The sequence below is a fragment of the Tauraco erythrolophus genome, chromosome 16 (assembly GCF_009769465.1).
Source record: "Tauraco erythrolophus isolate bTauEry1 chromosome 16, bTauEry1.pri, whole genome shotgun sequence".
NCBI lineage: Eukaryota > Metazoa > Chordata > Aves > Musophagiformes > Musophagidae > Tauraco > Tauraco erythrolophus.
The window spans coordinates 11620185-11642287 of NC_141480.1; the positions used below are offsets into that span (position 1 = coordinate 11620185).

Genomic DNA, 22103 nt, shown 5'->3' on the forward strand with positions numbered 1-22103 from the left:
AGCTCTGTCATTGGGTTGGGTGGCAGATGTATCGCTTAGTGCCAGCTCAGGTGAGTCAGCCCGAGCAGAGGCTGATGTGTCACCAGAGAAAACCGTAGGTGGGAAGGAGAGGAATCAGTCGCAGACTGGGGTGCACGAATTCCCACGGACAAAAACGAACCTTGGGGCCTCCGGCTACGGGGCTGGTCTGGGACAGCCAGGGCATCTCTATCAGATCAAACCAGGGCTGGGCTGAACTACTCCATCACTCTCCCAGAACAACTCCGGCCTGAGGTACCACCATTTTCCTTCTGTATGCAGAGAGGTATCTTCAACTCCACATTTCCAGGGTAGAAAATACGGAACAGAGAAGGAAGCAAGCCCCTGGGAGAGCGACAACACTCCTTCACTGCCGTCAGCCTCAAATTAGAGGGAAAACTGTAATTATTTCCAGCAGCAAAACAATGCGGCTGCGGAGCCGCGGCTGCAGCACTTACACTCGCAATTAGACTGGAAAGGGCAAAGGGGCTTGGTCAACAAGAAACCTGCAGAAGCGCAGGGTTTAAAGCTCTTCTGGAGAGAGAAATGTGGCCCTCAATCTGCAAGCAGCCAAGTACAGAAGGGAAGAAAGCAACACCGGGGAACGACAGCTCATCCACACTCATCCTCCTGCTGGGATGAGCAACACTGCGGGCAAGATTAGGCTTGGCAGGCAGGAACGTCAGCAGGGAAAAACTCCAGGCCCTGCCTTGACCTGAAGCCCCCCTCAAGCAGCCTGCCACGCAGGATGAAACAAAAGTACCTGGAAGACAGGCAGATGGGGTGACAAACACGGCAGGGAGCCCCTGAGCACCAGACACGCCTCGCAACTGGTTGTGATGAGGAGCTGAACTCCCACATTCTGGATTGCACTTGACAATATCAGCACCTACTGAAGGACCCACCTCCTGGCTGCTGCCCATCAGCCCAGGGAAGCTCTGTGGGTCACAGGAACGGGTGGTCCCGTTAGTTCAAGAGGCAGGGCAGTCTGCGTGGGAAGGAAAGCAAAGCGTCCTCTTTCCAGGGCTATAGGGGTCATTTTGGTCCTCTGTGCCTTGCATAATATTCTTCAGTTACCGAAGCAAAACACCTCTTGTTGCTGAGTTGCAATACTGCAAAGGAGAAGCCTGCGAAGTGTCCTGGATCAGCAGAGAGGACCTGTTATATATATGTGTGTGTGTATTTTTCTGGTTTGTTTTTTTTTTTCCACCAGGAGGATGTTGAAGTTAACACTTGTCATAGAGCAGGGAAGGACCAAGGGATCATCCCCTGGCAGGGAGCAGGGAGCAAGGCACAGTCCTCAATGGGAGTGCAACGTCTGTGCCTGCATGTGCACACGGAGCTACAGGGACCCCTTTCTCAACAATCATTCCTCCTTTTCACTGTGTTCCCTATGGCTCTGCTACACACCTGGACTAAGTAACGTGACCTACAACATTTGACCATGACCCTGAGCCTCAGGGAAAGGCAAATCCTTTTGTGCAGCCAGATTTCCTTCACTGGTACCATGCCACACTTCACTTCTCTCCCTGGCTACTGCAGTATTTCTTTTTAATTCCCTGTACAGGTGGCAAAATGTCTAGCAAGGTCCATCTCCCCAGCACGGAGAACCATGGTAGCCATCGTATGCCACGAAACTTGGCCAGAGCAGCTCTGGCTGCACGGCTGGGCTGCTGGCACGACCACAGGAGTGCAGCGCTCGGTGGGACGTGGGAAGGAGGGTGGGTGGGAGCACATGAGTGGGGAGGGAAGGCTGAGCTGCATCCTCCGTGCTGCAGCCAAGAGGCACCAGCTGGGGTATGTGGGATCTTAATTATTATCTTTTTTTTAAAAGCCAGCCTCATGGAAAACTATAAATTAATCTGCTAATTAAATACTCAGGTGAGAGACCAGGGAACCTCCAGCCGTGCAAGCAGACAAGCGGCTATGGCTTCTTCCGTAGGTAATTGGAAGGGATCCAGCCCTCCCAGCACGGCCCCCCAGTCAGGACCTTGCAAAACCACCAGCCGCTGCTGTTCTTCTCACGAACTTCAAATAAAGTCCCTTCTTTAAAGCTGTTGGTCTCCTCATCGCCTTCAAAATCCGCCACGGCCACATAGAGAGCTTCCCTGGAGATGTCCGGACTGGAGACAGGGGCTGAGGTCCTCTCCTTGGCTTCCCCTCTCTCCATTGGCTTGGATATGACCTTTGGGCTGATGCTGCTTTTCACTTTGGCTTCGTCCTGGATGGAGGCAGAGAGGAACGGCTTGGCTTTTGGAGGAACCAGCATGGGCCTCCCCGGCACTGGGGATGACCTGATTTCAGGTGCTTCCCGTGCCGGGGCCCTGATCTCTGCCATGGGGCTGGAGGCAGGACCCCCCGTTTTCTTTGGGGGGGGTGGTCTGCGGGGTGGCACAATGGGGCGCTGCGGCGGGGGCTCCCTGGCACCCGGGGTGTTTGCTGAACCCAGGGGAGGTTTGGGCAGCGCCTCTTTCGTGGCATGGCTGTCCAGCTTGGGCAGGGGTTTGCTCTCCATGCTTGGTCGCTCCTGAAACCTTCCAGAAGTCTCCAAAGAGACCGTGGTGTTATTGAAGGAGCTTTCGCCAGCAGCGGTGTCATGCTCAGAGGGTTTCTCTGGGCACTTTGCAGGTCTAAGCTTGCTCCGCAGGCTGCAAATGTCCAGTTTATCATCAGCTGGAGGTGGGTCAGTGCGGGGGGCTGCAGCAGGTTTTGGCCTGATCTGAGGTCTTGACTTCAAGAACAGATTCTGGGCGATGGGCTCAGGCTTGTCCTCCACAGGCTCAGCTTTTGGCTTGGTTGGCTTGACAATGGGCCGGAGGTTTGGCTTCTTCACTTCCTTGGCTGACACCTTGTGTCCACATTCCAGTCCCATTTCGTTTTTCAGCTGGAAGAGTTTGCCCTTTTCTGGTTTCAGCTCGGGCTTCTTGCTGTCCTTGGGGGCCACTGACTGCTTGGGTGGGACCATGGGCAAAATCACACCTGGGGGCTTGGGGGGAGGCCTCTGCCTCTCCAGTAACTCGCCTTCTGATTTAATGATGGACTCCTTCCTTGGCGGCAGGCTGGGCTTCTCTTCTGTGTCATGGTCCGAGATCTCTTCGTAGCCACTGGCTAAGGCCAGGTCCCCACTCTCGGGAGCCTCCTTCCCCTTCCACTCTTTGGCCCACTTCCCACCGCAGTCTGTACCATTAGGAGGAGCCTCTGGCAGAGGACGGCACGGTCCCGTCGCTTCCTCGCTGGCGCTGCTGTCGGTCGCGGTGTCGCCGAGCCGGAGCTGGGCCATCTCATTGGGTAGCGGAGCCAGGAAATTTGGCCTGGAGGCGTTGCTGGTTTTCTTGTACTTATCGATGAAGGTGGCGGGGGCCCAGCCTTCCTTCTCCTCAATCTGAATGTACCACCAGCCGCTCAGGTTCTTCTCAATAACCTGCCAAGGGGAAAGGAAACCTCAGACATCCGTGCAGGAGCCCCCTCTGCACGAGAGGGGATGCTGGGTGTCTCCGAAACGATGGCAGGGGGGACATGGCCTCGGTGCCTCCCTGTCCACATAACCAAAAGCCACGTAACCACAGCACTGACATCCTGACCGGAGGGGAACCTGCTAACGACCTCTGCCAGGGAAGGGGACCTGCGTGCCGTGGGACCGGGGAAGGTCACAGCGGGGCTGAGCTGGCAGCCGCTGCCCGGCAGAACGCACCGCGGTGCCGGCTGCCGGCGCGGCCACTGCGCGGCACTGTTGGAGCGATGAAGCGGCCGTGGGACCGCACGGACCAGCCACCGTCCGGCCTCTGCGCTCCAGAAGCGGGGCTGGGACCTGGGAGGAGCTGACTGGGGCAGCCGTGAAGGGAAAATCCTCTTGGAGAGGCAGAGTTTACAGCCTGAACATCAAAGGCACATCTGCCAGAGGGATCCTGCCAGCAAAAGCGGGTGTGCTGGGAAAGCAGTTCTGGAACGGCTTTTAACTCTACACCTGGCCCGAATAAGAAAAACCCACCACCTCTACCCCCATTTGTGATGTGGTTTTAATTTCCACCAGCTCAGACAACACAGCACCCACATGCTTGGGAGACAGGAGGCCACCAAGAGCACCAGGGACTCCAAAGTCTCATGAGCTCATACAGGTTTCTCTCCCACTCTAGGAGAGCGCTGGGATGTTAACAGACGAGGCAACCACATCCACCATCATGCCCAGTTTCAATCCAGAACGCCATGGTGAGAAGATCTTCCCTGCCTGGAAAGGGAGCTCCTGCCTGAAACAGGTCCCAGGGCAATGGGAGTCAGGAGCGCTGCACTGATGTGACGATGTGAGAAGGGAAGACAACAGTCTCACCTCTACTTTCATTCCTGCCTGGAAGCTGATGCCGTCAGGGATGGTGGTTTGGAAGTCAGCGATGGTGTAATATTCCTCTTCCACTTGAGGAGGGACAGGAGGTTTAGGCAGGTTCAAACCACGTGGCTATGACAAGAGAAAAGAAAATCCATCAGCACGTTTCTACAGATGCGACACAACATCCACACAGCTCACCAGCCTGCAGACACAAGCCAGCATGGCCAGGCCGGGGAGATCAGCTGTGCCCATGGCAGCACCCTCACCAACACACACCAGCAAACCATGTCCAGGCTGAGCAGAAAACTGCTTGGCGCCAGAGCTCTGGCTGACAGCAGTCACCCTGCCCAGAGGGAGGGAGCCAGTCTGCAGCCTCCCACCAGCAACCCAGCCTTGCAGGACAGACTGGCCAGAAGTTCATTTAAAGACCATATGCAAAGAGAAGAGCCAAGGCAGCAGGGAGGTGGCACGCATACTCTAGCCTTGACCAAGAGCAGAGCCCACGGTATAGTGGCAAGATTCCAGGCAAAGAATAACCAGTGACTAGAGCTCCTTTCAGTGCTCCTCTCCAACTCCCTTTGTCATTGCTGCTCTCCTACATCAGCTGGCACTTACTATGGTAAGATCTCGGCGAGGAGGGGGTCTCTGCCTCATCTTTGGTGACTCTGCGGAGGAAGAATTTCAGATGCTGTTGAGTTTCCAGCTTTGGTCATGCATATGTTCACAAAAGACAAGTGAAAGAGAAAATAGAAAGGCAAGGACCAAGCCTGCTCCATGGGCAAGGAAGACCAAGGAGGAATCTGTCTGCCCAGTACCCTGAATGGCACAGGTCACCCAGGTTTTGAGGGCATCCCACTGGAAAAGGAACCAGCTTTGCACCATCAGCTGCTGCTGGGAAATGCAGCTGAAGTCACCACATGAAATTGCTTTTTCATTGCAGGCCTGACCCAGAAGACCTGGCCTGCAGAGGGGTTACAACGCCCCAGCTTCTGAGAGGAGAGCATCTCCGGTCTGGGAGGGGGGAGGTTTTTATCCCCATCACATTTGTTGATCCTCAGCAGGTCCCCAGGCAACACTGCACTTGTGCTCCATCTGCCTCTGCAATGTCATCTCCAGACCTTGCTGCAGAGCTCACAGCACCTGCAAGCCTTCTGCCTCCCTCACATCTGTTACTGCGCCCAAAAGGCCTGCTGGAGAGGCTGCACTGCCACCCCAGCCACCACTGGCCTCCTCCCAACTGGCCACTTACTGCGTCGGATGTCAGCATTGGGCAGTGGACGGCTGTCGAATCTCCCGTCCCTTTGGGCAGCGAGCCCATCCTTCTCTCGGCTCGCCATGACCTGCTGCCGGGAGATGCCATCCAGATCCAAGGCACATGAATGAGCAGAGGAGCCTGATCCCAGCTTCTGTGAGAACACCTCTCCATTCCCCTTTTTGAGGTAGGAGGCAGGGGCCCAGCCTTCTTGGCCCTGGTACCTGCAGTGGCAACAACAGCAGCGTCACTGCGCAGAGCCCCTGCGCTGCTCTGGGGCCACGAGCCCTTCCCGGAGGAGCGACCCACTGCACTCCAGCGGTGTTGAGCCACCGGACATCCCTGGAGTCAGAGCTCAGGACACATTTTCACTGAAGGTACTGCATCATCTGGGCAAAACACGCTTGCTCCGTGGCACATGGGCACCTGGAGAGCTCCAGCCATGATTAACACTCCTGTGCAAACTGGCCACAGCCAGCGGGCCAAGGGCTGGCAACGGTGCGAAGCCTGATTTCCTTTTCACCTTGGCAATGGCACCGCTTCAGGAACGAAGCACAGTGTCAGGGGAAGCAGAGGGAAAAACCAGAGCGCTGCTGCTAGGATTGATGCACCTGGGCTTTGGAGAAAGCACAAGACCTCTGCCTGAGCGCCGGCAGCCTGGATCCCTTCCCTGCTCCAAGCCTGCACTGTTTAGGAGAGAAACCAGCCCCACGACCTGATCGAGAAACCACATCCACAGAGTCTCCCTGCCATGCCGGAGGGTCCTGCGCCAGCGTCAAAGACTCTCCGTGCTGGCTGGGCTGCGGCCACTACGCTCAGATGGCACCAGCTACAGAACTTGTAATTGCCTTTCGAGCTCTCATGGCAGCTCTCCTTCACTTAAAAAGTCAATGGACTTTTTTCTGGGGCTTTGCTTCTGCCAAGACCAGAGGTTCAATGTAAGGTTAAGAAAACTGCAGCATGTGCTCCCACCCTGCTCAAGTCCGGCCATTTGCTAGACCACAGACAGGAGAAAACGAGCTTTCAGGAGAAAACAAGTATCAGCTCGGGATGATCTGGTGTCTTTGGCCTCAGCACCCCCTGCACACAGCAGACCTGGCCCGGACAACGGCCCTTCTCTGCAGAAGCCTCCTAACACAGCCAGAGGATCCAGACTGCCTCCAGGACACTGCCTGCTTTTCCTATCAGCAGCACATGACGTAACAGCAATGCTCTCACGCTGGTTCCCTTTGCACTGCTGGGGCATGTGATGCTGTGACGCAGCCCACCTCCCAGCACAGGAAATCAGGGATTCTAAAGACGTTTAACCACAGCTACGCTTGGCTGAAGCCCTGATTGTCAGCTAGCCTTAGCTTGCAGGAATGGAGAGAAGTGAGTTCTGGCACTCTGCCCTTCCCAATACCCTGGACTTGCCTTTGGACCGTACACCCTACGCGCATCAGGTCTCTGCTTTGTGCAGCCCCAGCTGCAGTGCCAGGGAAGAGAAAGAGGTAGGGATGGTACCTGATTTTCCACCAGCCCTCCAGGTTCTTCTGGATCACCTCCACCACAGCGCCTTTGTCCAGGTTCATTTCATCCTGGTCCCTTGCGGTGTATGGGTAAATAACGGTGTACTTCTCCTCTGTCGGAAAGAAAGTGCAGTTTCACAGAGATACTGTTTTATGGAAACCTGGATTCAGTCGAACAATGGTTAAGTGCTTTACATAATGATAATTCCTGTTGTAATACCGGTGCAAACACACAGAGATACAAAACCATTCATAAAAGAAATGCCAGTGAAATGTATTTCAAAACAAACCCAGCTGCATTTTGAAATTTAAGCTTTGGTGAGCTACTCTGGTCCAAAGAGTTGTCTGAAACAGTTCCTCCCCTCCCTTACGACTAAAGACTATCTTGTATATGACAGCTCTCCTTTTTACAGCTCTCTTTTCACCTGCTCTTTACAGAAGCCCTTCCATGCATCCATTTCAACTCAAATTTCTTTCTCAGAGCCTTTAAAGAAGAACTGTCCTCTGTAGAGGGAAAGAAATCTGATAGACATCGGGGAGTAACCCCCCAGCCCAGATGTGCTCTCATGCACAGCTTTACAACAGCAGGTCTACATGAACTTCCCTGCTCAACAGTTGGGTCCCCCAAGACATTGGTCAAAGCTACGTGGTGAGCCTGGAGAAGAGTCTGATGTCCTGTCCACTAGAGCAAAAAACAGTAAGCAGGGACATGGATGCTCTTCCCTTCAAGATGGATGCTCTTCCCTTCTAACAGCCATGTAGACAAGATGTTGGACAAACAGGTCCATTCATCCATCCCTCTCCCTCACCTCATCCTGTCCTCTCTGGAGGAAACCCGGGAAAACAATTGCCTGTGCTTAAGCAATGCCATAATAGACTGAAGGGCATTTTGAGAAAGGTCAACCTCCAAACCCCACACCTCTGGATATCCATATAACCCCACCATGCATGCTTCCTGCCTTTGACTTCTTAGAGGAACACAGCCCTCGAAGGGCCTCATTTCCCACCCCCTTCATGCAAATGAGTCAAAGCAGAAAATGCCCTGTCACATCCACAAAACCACGCTGGCTCTTCTCCTTCTGACCCCACCTGAGCCACCAACCGCAGGGCCATGGCTCACAGGAGTTACTCTTACAGGAACTGAGGCAACAGTTGCAAACAGTCCCCCTACATGTGTTGGGGAAAAGCAGAAACTCCAGCCTCTGTACACACAAGTCTCAAAAGGTTAGAAGGAACAGCTGATAGAGGAAAGAGAGGTGGACATGAGCAGGCCTGATGGAAGGCTTAGAAGCAAGTACAGCATGCGTTGAGGACTGACACAAGCAGGGTCCATCACATGCAAAGCGAACAAACAGGCAGACAACAAGACTCCAAGCACAAAACATGGGCAGCTGAACAAGTCTCTATGAAGTCCACCTTGACCCCATCCACTGGTGTACAAGTCCCCAAGAGTCCGACGGCGGCCAACGTGCCTGGGCAGAGACCAGTATCTCCATGGGACTGGGAACAGCATGTTGGGGAAGCAGGAGAAGGACAAGAGAGGATGTAAGGAGGTGGCACTTCAGGTCCAAGAGGAGACAGGGCTGACACCAGAGAATGCCACAGAGACTGTACTTGCCTGGAGCCCTCGGGGACCCTACCCGATTCGATCCTCCCCTCCCACCTCCATCTGCCCAAGCAAGGGGCTGAGCCAGCTAGAGGGCTGCCTTGAGCATACAGTGGTCAACAGGACAGACGCGTTCTCCAGGGGCGTTTCAGATTTGCTTCAAGCAAAGGCTGCAACCTCACCGTTCTTGCAACGTGAGCTCAGGTATGCCCTTTAGTCTGCATGAGTTTAGAAGACAAGGGAATTGTCCTAGGACCTGAGCCTTGCTCCTCCTCCAGTGCAGGTAAAACAGCTCACTGGAACCTAAAGGAGGCACTGGGATGGCAGAACTGAGTGTTCCCTGGAGATGGCACCTTCAGCCCCTCTTTGAGGGAGCAGAAAGGCCAGCAGTTACACTACCAGTATCCAGCTGCCTCTCTCCTGCTACAGCACTGGAGCAGAGTGCTGGGCAGGCAGGATCAGTATGGGCAGACATGACTGAACAGCACGTGCGGGTCCTTCCCTGGGCTCTTGTCCTGCTAAGTCAGGGAGGACTAAGCAGACCTGCGAGCAGCTCAGTGCAGTTCAGCACGAAGAAGCTGGGGCAGATGTCTCCAGCAGCATCTTACCTTCATCAGGCTGCATCGAGAACTCATCCTGGACACCATCCTGGGCCTCCAGGCAGGTCGCCGGCACCCAGCCTTGCTCCTCCGACGTGCTCACAAACCACCAGCCTGAGGAGAAAACAGCAGGCGACTCAGCCAAGGGCTCCCACCAGCCAAAAACTCCCTCCCTCCCTCCAAACCATGAGCCTGGGGGCTTTGCCCCCTTCTTGCTGTCTACATGGGAGGCTGGGGTGACCTCAAAGCAACAGAGCTGAGCGGTATCTGAAACAGGGCATGGACAGCAGCATGGGAGATCGCAGCTGAATGCTATCTCAATGTATGGTTCCCTCCCCATGAAAAACAGGAGAGACCCTGAGAACTGAAGGGCTCCAGCCATCGTATTCGCTTTCCTCTTTTTTTCCCCTTCACGGTTCATTTTCCCTCAGTCTGGGTCAGCAGGCCCAGGCCAATTAGCAGAGACGAATACGCTGTCTGCGAATCGACAGCTGACTCCTGCTGCGCTCTCGCCTTCTTTACATTCGTGGAAACAGCAAATTTCAAAAGCTAAGAGCAAACGCAGGATTAAAACATGAGCTCTCCCAGCGGAAACCGAGCCAGCTCCACCGCGGCCACGAGCAATTCTGGGCCACCCTGGGTGCCCAATCAAAACAAACGCGTGCTCCTCAGTTATTAAAAGCACAAGCTATTCGTGTCTTCAGGGTGAAATAATAAAGACTGAGCATTATCCTCAGAACCTCACCAGTGAGTCATGTAAGACAGACAACTAGATTGTCAGGGAGGGAATTAGCATCTACCTGCATGGTAAAAACCAGGGCTGACATTTGATAAATAAATTATTTGCCATATCTTTTGAATTGGCTGTGCTAATAGGTTTCACTTGCTTCAGGGTTGCTTTTATCTTCCTCATTCTCAAACCTAGCTGCTGGTGCAACTAATCCTCTGGGTACCAGGTTTCCAGAATTTTAAAACCTATTTTCATAATTTATCTTTAACCGCCCCACCTTAAGCACCTTCAATTAACTTCGGGGAACAAATTCCCCTTTGCAACAAACTCCAGAAGCTGGGCCTGCGACATGACTCGATCCCTTCGCAGAGGTTAAGAGCAAACAAGTTTTGAAGCAAGCGAGTGGCTCGGCTGCCTGCCCCTGCACCCTGGGTGGGTGCTTCATCGTGTTCAGAGGCAGGAATTGCGAAGGCACAATGGGGCTTTCATGAGCACTGTGAGAGTGTTGCCCACTGTCAATAAAACAAGCCTGCCAAGTCCAGGAATGGCTTTTGTCCTCAGGACCCATTGGCCGACTTTTTCAGCACGAAGAAGCATAAAGTAGAGACTGTTAAAGACGGACGGCGCCTAGTGCTCAGCACACGGGTAGTCAGACCCTTCCTTCAGAGTCAGCCCCCAAGTCTTGTCCACGTTCATAGAGATTGAAGCTGGTTCCTCCATACCCCACCTCAACTGACCATCCAAGGACATTCTTGTGAGGTGCCTGGAGACCGTTTTGCTTAAGGGTCCTACTAGGAAACACTGCCAATACAGGGCTGCTATTCTTGCTCCTGCTCTGTGACGCAGAGTAGACCCGAAGCCCTCTGCCAAACCAAACTCTCTGTACCTGATTCGTTCTTCTCAATGATATCCACCAACTGGCCCACGCACAAGCTGATCTCGGAGCTCTCCTGCTTCTGGTAGTCCGCCACCACGACATACTGCTCCAGCACCAAGGGGTCGACCGATGCAGAGTCAGCTCCTGCACAGGGGGGACAAGAACCGACCCGTGTGCTGGGGTCAGCACCAGCTCCCAAGAGCGTGGGCCACTGCTCCCGAGAGCACCTGCCAGCCTGCGAGCAGCTCCAGGACACCCTGGGGACCCCAGCGTGAGAGACGTGAGCCAGAAACTTGGGCAGAGTGAGGAGGAGAGAGACCAAACCAGCAGCCAGGTGAGACAGGTACAGCCAGGTGAGACCTTTCACTTCTACCCACCTTCCTGTGCACAGACAGAGCCATCCAAAGCAGCCGCACCACCACCATGGATGTGCACAGCAGCCCAGTCCCTGCTGTTGAAGACCAAGGGGGCCTCGGGGCAGTCTACCGTGCACTGGCGTCAGCTGCCTCAACGCACAGACCAGCTCACACCCTAACTCAATACACGCAACCTGCAGTAAGTTTTGCTGGTCCTGGCTAAAGAGCCAGGCAGAGGAGTGTTTGCAGGACAGCGCAGCATCCCCATCATCGTAGCTCTTAGGTATTTCAGTCACCTGCTCACGACTCTCCAGCACGGTCTGCTCTCTCTGCTATTTGCTCCGCTCTCTGCTCCGCTCCTCCTGCTGCTGACCCCAATTTCTTGTCAGAAAAGAAAAAAAAAATCCCCCAAGGAGAAGCAAAGGGGCTGGACTCCCCAGGAGCCAAGCTTTCCTTTGGCTGGAAAAGGGCCTGACACCTGGAGCAGAGCCGGGCGCTGTGGCAGCAGCTGGATAGTGTGGGACAGCCGGGACCGCCACCAGCCCCTCCTCTGCCAGGGGAGTGGCAGCGAGGCACAGCAGGGCAAGGCTGGCTTCTATTTTCCAAGCACATTTTCACTGAGGAGCACATTCGGGATATAGAGGCGTCCCCTCCGCTTGGCGTTGCTGGCTATGGTGGCATCACCGCATCTCTGCTGCAGAAACAGGGTGCCAAGGTTGTCCCTATACACCGAGAAAAGCTCCCCTCCTCCCACACGTGCACAGAGGCTCGATGTGTCCAGGGGGACCACGAAGTGACCCAGGGCTCTGCAGGCCCCCAGGAGCTGACACTGTGTGTGCTCGGTGCCAAATCCAGCCCATCCACCCACCCTGAGCAGGACGTTCGCTCGGGCTCAGCCTCCTGCTAAACCAGCCATGTGGCATTCGGTTATCCACAGCACCTGCAGCACTTGCTTCATCTGCCTCCAAAAGCCTTCAAGGAGCAAAAAGTGTTGGAAGTCATCTTGCCCATGACTCCGCTCCACCTCGAGCCCCGGCTCTGGCCTCCAACCCAACACTTTGCCCTGCGGCTTCACAGCCTGTCAGGTGAGGACACTATTAAACTACCTCATTCTCCCCAGGTGCAGTAAGAATTAATTTTTACCAAGTGCTTTGAAAACAGGATAGTGTTGATTACTATAGCACAGGCGATACAAAAGAATCGCACACCCGATCGTGGGTGTTAAGTTGAGTTTACAGGGGCTGTGCATGTACCCTGAGCAGGGAGCCTCAAGTTCTGGGTCAGAGGCAGCAATCACATCTGGCCCAGCCCTCTAGCTGCCACGGCATGGCAGATACACGGGACGATTATCTCCCAGTCCCTGAGGTGTGTGGGAAAGAAATGACATAGCGAGCAATGGTCCCTTGGATATAAAGGCAAAATGCAGCAAAGAAAAATTCAGGCTATGTTTCAGGACAAAGTTTCTATGGGCAAGGACACCTACACTGCAAGAGGACCCCACGGCTCTCCTGTCATCTGAGAGGTCTCAGCCTCATAAAAGAGGGGAACCTTTCCTATGGGGGAACCTATTGCAGGGCACGATCCTGCAATGAGAGGAACAAGAGATGAGTAGAGACAAGATCCAGCAGGTCTTCAGCAATCCCAGGATGCTCTGCTCCTCCACAGTGAAGTTCTCCTGTGACCAAGGTCACAGCCTCTCAAACTGGTTCTGAGAAAGACAGACCACAACAAAGATTTAAAAGAACAATGTATCTTCAGAACAGTCTTATTTAAAGGAAGAGGAGGCAAATTGTCCGTGTTACTCTGCTATAAACAGCACTCTGCAGAGCTCCAGGTGAGCTGCCCAAGTGCAGAGGATCTGTTACCGCTAATGAAAGCTTCCTCCATACCAAAACCCAGAGGTGGGGCACCAGACAGAATTAAAAATAGCCCTCTAAAGTGAATGGTGGATGCTAGGACCATCTGTTCTACTAGCTCAATTAAAGGTTTGTGCTTAAAGTGATCAGAGGATCTTTCCAGCCCCCGAGAGAAGAATAACAGCTATAGGAAGAGAGGAGTACTCTCCTTTCTGCCTCCCTCGCTATAATTACACCCATTGCTCTGAGGCTATTTGTAGTTTCAGCAGGCAATTCTGGATCCTCCAGTGTACCTATTAAACCAATAGAAGTGGTAAACTGAGCTTGCAGGAAGAAGTAGGAGTTAATTTCAGGAGTGTCTTCACCTGGTGTAATCGTCCTCAACCACAAAAGTACACACTCAAGTTAACAACAAAACATCCTATTTACAGGCAGACTTGGTCTCTTAAAAATAGCAATGGTGTAAACCCTACCATCAAGGATGAGAGACAGCACTAGAGCTCTGCAGCTGGGGAGGGAGCATTAGTACAGCCCAGAGCCCACCAGAGAGTGAGTTTTGCAGACAGCTGCAGGCAGGAGCACAGACTGTGTATCCTGAACACCCCTCACTTGCAAGACTGACACGAACGTGGCCTAGAGAAGGGATGTGCATTGAAGTCAAGAGCACTGCAGTCCTTGGACTGGGCTTGCAGAACAGATGCTTGCCGTGGAAGCAGGAGCTGCACTGCAGGACATGCTCAGCTCTAGAGACAGGAGCAGGCAGAAGCTGCCTCCAGGCAGTGCCCGTCCCAGCTACCAACCCAAAGACTGCTCAGTGCAGTGACTCTGCTCTCCAGACATGACACACACGTCAGACCCTAAATCTTTGCAGGTTTTGTTTGACCAGGAAATTTGGCGATTCATCCAAAGTGTTGAGATGTACAAAACCAGCAGGAAATCTCAGATACGAGGTTGCTTGCTGCACTTCCAGCCTTTCCAATTTTTGGCTTTGCACTATCAGAGCCAAAAGTGAGGACTTTCCTATGGGGCTTGGACACTGGTGCCTCCAGAAGGAAGCAAAGAGCTCAGGACTCAAATAAAAGAGGCGACACAGGCTCCTTGTTTTTGAAGCCAGCCCTTGCTGCACACTCCAGCCTTTGCCTACTGCAGCCTCCAAAAATGTTATACTTTGGATAAAACTTTCTTCCTCCTGGTCCTCTGTGCTAGTCAGACCCAGTGCTCTCAGGACAGTCTCTCCTCTCCCAGACCTGATGAGTTTGTGAAGATCAGTGCTGCAAAAGCGAGTTTCTTCCTGCTCTCACGTGAAATGGGCACTAGATGTTGTGCTGAGCTCTTTGTGAGCCCTCTCATCTTCCCCAGGGACTCTTGCAGAACTGGAAAATAATCACATGGCTGCTGTAGGATATGACAGCTGTGTTTTCACCATCTCTCATCAGACGGAATACTGTGGTTTGGGGTCTCTGTGTCATTGCAGGCACATTACACAGCACAGCAAAAGGGATGTGGCCACACAAGGAAGCATCTAAAATAAAACTGGCAGGGGGATATTGGAGCTCTCTGCCAGCCTCCTTGGACATCTCCACCCAAATATAAACTCTGGAGACAGTTTCAGGTTCCCCTGTACTAAGTGAGTGCCACAACCAACAAACCCATGACTCTCCATCTGTGCTTTCTATTGAACTGCAAGAGGAGAAGTGAATAAAAACGCTCAAAACAGTTCTGGGGACTGATATGATGACTACTTTTAGATGTACCTAAATCAGTGGCCAAGTCAGTCTTCAGAATCCCAGAGTCTGGGAAATAATCCTTCCCGCTGCAAGCTGCAGGCTGTGTAGAGCCTGGGCCCGTGCTGGGGGCTCACAGATGTGTGGGAATACAAATATTGGTAAAAAAACTCAGCAGAGGAAGCAGAGGTGATTTCCAGTGCTCACTTACACTGGGCTCTCCTTGCAACAGCAAATGTCACCCGAGTCTCTCGGTCCCCCCGGGAGGTTGAGAGCAGGCAGCGCTTTAACCCACTTCGCATCTCAGTGTTTGCTGAAATCCCGTTCCAAAGCAGGGCTTGCTGTGCTGGGAGCTCGGGAGCTCCTTCCAATGCTCTCCTGAAGAGCAGCTCAGCCCCTCTCTGGCAATGCTGGGACAAATAAGCAATTGGGAAGCAATTCTCCTGATTTTTGTTTGTTAGCAGCTATTTATTGCCCCCTCCTCAGGGAGACCCTCTATTGAAAGAGCCTTTTTTGTGCCTTGCTTCATATTTACTACCTCAAAACAGGCCTGGCTTGAGGAACTGATGAACCATCAGGGACTTCCACAAGGTCAAAGAGGATTCAAGGTGACAGCAGCAGAACCAAACTCTGCTTCTGCTGCCAGAGAATGTAAGACAGTGAGGGGAGTCTCTGAACACGTCTGGCGCAAGGCATTGGCCCTTCGCAACCTTACTGCAGGCAAACATCTTTCCCTGACAGCTACTGCACGTATGCCAGGTGCCAGGGGCAGAACATGGCATCCTGCCTTACCAGAGCAGGCTTTGCCTTGGATGTTCCCCAAACTCTCCCTGTTCCCTCCCTCTCAACGGTGCCAAGCAAACAGCATCCCAAAGAGCATTTTCTCTTTGACCTCAGCAACATCCCTGTGTCACATATAAACCCACCATGCCAACAGGACGGTGGAGTGAAGCTGCCCATAAACCTGCAGTGGGAAGGCAGGATGAAGCTGTGCACATGAAGAGAAGAAAAGCTCCTGCTTATCTAGCAGCATCCTTAAACTGAATTCTGCGCTCGAAGAACTGAGTTAAGCAGGTTATGCAGCAGAAATTTTCCTCCTCTTCTTCTCAACCCTAGTGAGGTCTTCTCTCTTCCCTAACATAAGTGGACTGGCTTCAAAGTGATCTCAACACACACTGATCTAACAGGGAAAAATAATCCCTTTCTCTTACTCACCAAAAGTTCCTGCTGAGCCAGCAAACAAGAGAAGTTTTCAAGATGAGGGAGAGCATATCCTTATTTTACCTCTGTTTTATCAAAAGAGAGGAGAAGGAAAAAAATTGCAGCCTGTTTTTGTCCCCAACCACTGCCAGATGCTTCTCTCTGCCTCCAAAGCTAGTTGAAGACCCACCACTTCAGCACAAGCAAGCTAGTACAGAAACTGCAGTCTATGCTTGCAAACAGCTCATGAGAGCTATAAAATGACCATCCCAAGGTCAAGCTTTGACAGACACACCTTGCAGCAGTCAGAGTTTGAGGAGAAAATGTTGTCTGAAGGTTTTAACCATCCTGGTAAACCCCTGCTAGTCAATCAGGAGAGCATCAGTTGTTCAAACAGACAGTATCTGAGTTTTTCATATGCATCCCACAAGTAGTCTCAGGTAAGAGGCTGGGACACCATCAGTTCTTAAGCGAGGGATGCCCTGCAAATCCAGTAGAAAAGAAAGGAAAGTGGAATCAAGTCTTTGAGTCTCCCCTGTACCTTTTCTCGCTCCTCTGAGAAGAACCCACTGATCTACAAGTGAATTTGCTTATGCAGCTTATGGCAGAGTCAACTCTCAGGCCAAAAACCTTTCCACAACCTATTTCAGCAAAATCACCATTCAGTCAAGACTCAGACCTTCCTTCCCAAAGACCCTCATTGTATTTTTATACCTTCTGCAGCTCCAGTAGCTGAAAGATGCCCTCCCTAATCCACAGACTGAAAGCTCTTCCTGTCCTCTCTCCTCCTCCTCTTTCTGGGAAGCTCAGATAACTGCTAAAACATGTCAACTAGGGCGTCTTTCAGAGAAGTTCCCCTCTCTTGAGTAGAAGGGGTAGAGCATCCCAGACCCAAAGGTTCACCCCAAGGGTCCCAGCTGGTTCAATCATGAAGTAGAATGTACCGCTGCATCGAGAGACTTTCAACCTCACGCTGACCACCATGCAGCTCAGACCCTCCTCCAGACTTGGGAAACTTTGCATCCTCATCCTTCTGGCTGTAGACCAAGCCTTGTCCTTCACCCAAGACCTGTGACGCAGCCCCAGCACGCAGAGCTGTACCGACAGCCAAGCGCCAGTCCCCAGCCTGCTGTACCTCCTCTCCGCTACTGCCCCGTGTCCACCAGCCACCACAGAAAGCTCCGGAGGATGTGACAGATTCTTGCAAGGGGCTTGCCCACTCAGCCCGAGCAAGTGTCCCCCCGGCGAAAGGCAAAGCGAGAGCAAAGGCCAGGTAGTGAGTGGCTGTTACTACCTCTCTGCAGGAAAGAGGCCGTTCTCTGGATAAACCCTGATGGAGGAACAAAATGACGGGAGACAAGGCATGAGGAAGGGTGGGAAATGAACTTGGGATGGCAGCAACGACTCGATAAACAAGTGAACAGGCAGGTCAGCGCAGCATGAAGAGCTGCAGGTGTCTGTCCCACCTTTGGGAGCACCATGGGAGGTGCAGGGGACATGGGACTGGGACTTGGAGGCTGCAGTGAAACCCCGGGTAGATGGAGGAGGGCATGCTGTGTTGGGGGAGCCCTGTGGGGGAGCACAGCCAGGGGCTGGCCTGCCATGGGGCCAGACCCTTGCCCCACTCCAGGAGAACATGGCTGTTGGCAAAAGGAGGAGCTGGAGAAACCGGCAGAGAGGAAACGAGTTCTTACCAGACCTCTTCTTTCCAATGGGCTCCCTGAAAAAGAGAAGGAAGAGTGTCAGCAGAGGGATAGGGGGAGGTGGGTTGTTGGCCAAGTGAAAGCACAGTAGGGCTGGCCCCAGTGGGGCTGCTCACCTCCCTCAACCAGCTCGTGTCCCCATGAGTGACACGAGGAATCACTCACCTTGCAAACAGTCTGTCTCTCATCCCCCTCATTTAGTAATTTAATGCTTTTGTCTTTCCCGGGATGAGGCTCAGTTGCCAGCCTGGCCTCCTCAGTGGCTTGGTCCAACAGCCACAGCTCCCACCATGCCACTTGGCGAAAGCGGGTGGGTTGGGATGATCTGGCAGCAGAGTCAGGAGCTGTGGAAGCCCAAACTTCCAAACCTGCTCCCAGCACAGACCACAGCTCCCACAGAAGCTGGCACCAGTTTGAAGACAGGCAAAGAGGGAAATACTGAAGTTCCTCCATGTCCCGCACCTCTATCAGAGACAAGGATGGGAGCAGCTAGAGAGGCGGCAAACATTTATAACCTAAAGCAGAATAAGTCATCAGAGTGTTGTAGAGAGCATGAAAACCAGGGCTGTGCAGCAGAAAAAGTGCCTCCAGGCCAGAGCAAGCAGGCTATTAGCGGTGATGAGGAGGCAATGAGGCAGCTTCAGCCCAAGTCCTCTCGTTATGGCCAGCGCTGGCCACACTGCTGATGGGATGGGTTAGAAACCACAGGTCATGGGTCCCTTCTCCAATTTGAATGGTGCCAAGAAACATGGTTGCTGAACAGCCTCAAACCCAGGGCACAAGCACAACCCTCTTCAGGCACAATGAAATCTGGGGCATTTCATGATTAAAAACCAAACACCAAATCAGGGAAAATAGGGGTCCAAGAAAGCCTCAAAAATCATGGTTAACAAACCAAGACACTCAACCAGCCTGAAACCCAAACAAATGCACCAGCCCTGTCCCCAGCCCAACCACAGTGGTCCATGCTGCCACAAAAGGGCTCTCAACACTTTCACATCGTTCATTGCTGTGGCCTTGCAATGCTGCTGTAGCGTGGGGTGATGGCAACCTGCTTCCTCATCACTTATGAAGGATACTGCTTTCCCGGTCCTCAAACTCACACCTGTGACAGATCAAGATCATCTGGCCAAGATGAAATATTCTGGTACCAGGAGATACGCATCGATTCTTGCTACCTCCAGGAAGAGTAAGAAGCACAGAGCTTCCAAGGAGGAAAACATTCACCTGGTGGTAAGAGGACCTTCCTGAGGCTTCGAGCTGCCTGGCCGCTGCTTGGAAAGATGGCTGGACCAGCCTAGATGGACCCCAGGAGCCCTTCCATCTGCTTATCAAGTCCAACCTTTCCCTCTCTCTCCCCTTTGTTTTCGGGCCAAGCAGAGAAATCTCTACAAGCTCAGCAAGAAAACCAGCCAGAGCTGGGCTATGCTTTGCTCTCTTTCAAGCTTATCTGCATTTTCAGACCGAAATTACTGCAGACATTTATTCCCCTAGAGCGATGGGGTGATGCGGGGACTCGGCTGCCCTCAAAGTCTGCCCTCATCCTGGTAGCACGTTCTGCTCACAATGCCTTGTCCTCCCAGTGTCCCCTTCCCTTTGCACCTTAAACCTCTGGTGCTGATCCATGGAGCTATCAATACACTCAACTGAAATGCAACAAAGATGGACTAGAAACAAATGGGACATTGTTATCTAGAAACTGAAGACTATCTGTTAAGTTCAGTGACTGTAGAACTGTGCGAAGACCTGAATACTGTGTCCTAAGTGCAGACACCAATGGAGGAATCTACTGGATGGAGCATCCCAAGACATTTCTAACCAGACACCACATTGCAGAGCTAAATCAGAGCTTATCAATAAGCCCCATTAAATTTGCCCCGGCTCAGTGGTATGGTGGGGAAGGGAGGGGAAGTGAGGCCAGATGAGCATGCTGGAGATCGGCAGGCGGGCATGGCACCCTCGTGCTGACAGGAGGGTGCTGATCGAAATAACTGTTGTTCTTCCCTTGCCATCTGCTAAATCTATTACTGTAACTCATCCCCCTGTTTCCTTTCACCGGCTGCTCCATCTGAGGGAGCGGGCAAGGAAGGAGCTGCAATTTCACTTTGCTGCTGGGTTGTTCCTGGCACAGATACAAAAAGCCGCAGATCTGAAGAACATCAGCCCCAGCCCACCACCTCAGAGGGGACAAGAGCTCAGACAAGACAGGAAACAGCAATAAACTCCCAGCAGCATCTCCTCCTTCTCCATTCCCCATGGACCAGAGAAAAGCATGCAGCCTGTATGCACGGCTTCCTGGAAACTAGTGTCTCCAGAAGAAGAAGAGAAGAAAAGGCCACTTTGCCTTCCACTGTGAAACTCATTTAGCTCTCACTCCCACAACAGCCAGGCTGCGCAGATGAACCAGGCAGGCACAGCACAATTACAAGGTACCGATGCACAGCTATGACTGTGTTTCACCAACCAGCCCTACAAAGCTCCCCAGGGGGTAAAACCCAGGACTCTCTCTCCAGCTACTTCCCAGGACCTTCCCAGCTCCTTGTCAGGAACACTGAAGGCAAGGGCTCCTGTGTGACCGGAGTTTCATTTTAAGCACTGAGCCAACAAGACAGTCGCAAGGTGCAGTGGGTTCCGTTCAGTGTCCTTCAAGACCCTAACAATCCCCTAGTTCAGTCCTGCAAGGAAACTTTTACACATGGAGAACTCTTAGCACCAATTAATAATCCCATGCCACTTGTTCTTAGGAAAAGAGAGTCACGTTTCTCAAACATCATCTGTAGTGTATCAGACAGCATTCCTCTGGGTCCCATGATGGGAAGGAGCGAGATGGGGAGCACAGGGCTGCAGCGAGGGCATGAGGCAAAGCTCAGAGTTTGGGAGGCAGGGGGAGAACAAACACAAACAGGCTGTTCTTCAACACGTACGTGCGCTGTTAAACTTCTCACTGCAGGATGCTGTGGACACTGAAAGTGTTATGGACTTACAGAGTCATCATTCAAGCAAGAAATGTTAATTAAAAGCTGTTAATTATAAAACCAGGAAAACTTTACAGGCTAGGACAGTGTCTAAGGAAGGGGTGCTACAACCTTGTTTGACTTTAAACTCTCCCCAAAGGCACTTGCGCTGGGTGGCTGCCAGGCTAGGCAGAGCATGGGGTGCTGCAGGGAGGCGGCTCTGAGGTTGCCACATTGAAGAGCCCACCTTGCAGCAGGACTTGCGGGAGGAAGGTGTCCCAACACACAGCTTGGGGACCTCAGCACCACCCCTCCTGCTCCACAGCCCCGGCCACAGCCAGCTCATGGAGCAAGAGAGGGACAGCAGAGCACCAACATAAGCAAGACAACTCCTGCTGCTGCAGAGCCAACCACACAGGAGCCACGATCCAACATGCAAGATGAGAGGGATCTGATGTCACCATTCCAAGAAAACATCTCCCACAGAAAAATCCTAGTTCTTGTAAAAAAAAAAATCCTTCTGTAATACAGTAATGTCATCAAAATAGCTATCAGGACGTAGTTTGTCTTGTAAACGTTCAGCAAGCTTGGAGATGTTAGCAATGTTTACACAGGAGAGAGAGACTGAGAACAGGGGTACAACAGAGCTCTTGTTTGGGAGACCTGATGTTTAGCAAATGCTCCACAGAGCACTGAATGGAACCCCTGTCCCCCACGCTGCAGTGCCAGGGCTATCCTTGCGTTTAACCACGGCAAGGTGGCCAGGCTGAACCTTCAGGCCCAGAAAGCTGCCCTGTTAGCGCAGAAAATCAAGTGCTCTGTCCATACAAGGAGCTTGCACTGGCACAAAGTGTATTTTTGTAGAGTGAATTCAACCCCTCTGATATTTCTGTCTTCTAGGAAAGCCAGTTACCAGTTGAGAGTGAAGGAGACCACTATTTTGGAGCTGAGACCTAGCCCAAGCTCCTGGTGACTCTGCACGTAGGCACCAGGAGAACTGCAAAACAAACAATTCATTATACAAGCTGTAATTTGTCCGGATGGTGGGACACGGCTCAAAAGCCACAAGCCAGCAACTATCCTTATCCAAACTGACACCCATCAGCTCAGGGATCTCTAGTTTACCAGCAAAAGTTCCTGGAATGGCTTCCTAGGTGAGGCAGCCACTCCATCTTGAAGCAGGGACCTGAGCCTCCCCTTTTTCTGTTAAATCCCCTGTTACCCGGCCCATGACTTTGTGCCCCTATTGCCACCCTAACACCATGCAAGAGTGACAAGGAAAACTTTTGCTCCTTGTGCAGCCCAACTACAAGGAAAGGTGAGCACACGAAAAGCTACAGGGAAGCACAGAGAGAAGAGACTTGCTTCTGGAAGACACTGGCTATGAGTTTGCACTTCC

At 52.6% G+C, this 22103-nt stretch overlaps 1 protein-coding gene across 2 annotated transcripts in view; it reads right to left on the reverse strand.

The window, feature by feature from the left end:
• Positions 1 to 1942: 1942 nt before the first annotated feature.
• SH3PXD2B (SH3 and PX domains 2B) overlaps positions 1943 to 22103 on the reverse strand; it is a 77260-nt gene continuing 57099 nt past the window's right edge. The window contains exons 6-15 of one of the 2 annotated variants that reach the window (XM_086621547.1): positions 17742 to 17767; positions 17342 to 17377; positions 10921 to 11055; positions 9314 to 9418; positions 8516 to 8599; positions 7095 to 7212; positions 5589 to 5815; positions 4955 to 5004; positions 4343 to 4468; positions 1943 to 3439 (exon numbers count right to left, since the gene is read on the reverse strand). In XM_086621547.1, the coding sequence (XP_086477673.1) occupies positions 1943 to 3439; positions 4343 to 4468; positions 4955 to 5004; positions 5589 to 5815; positions 7095 to 7212; positions 8516 to 8599; positions 9314 to 9418; positions 10921 to 11055; positions 17342 to 17377; positions 17742 to 17767 (2404 nt within the window). The remainder of the gene's footprint in view (positions 3440 to 4342; positions 4469 to 4954; positions 5005 to 5588; positions 5816 to 7094; positions 7213 to 8515; positions 8600 to 9313; positions 9419 to 10920; positions 11056 to 17341; positions 17378 to 17741; positions 17768 to 22103) is intronic. The other variant, XM_086621548.1, reaches the window with a different exon arrangement.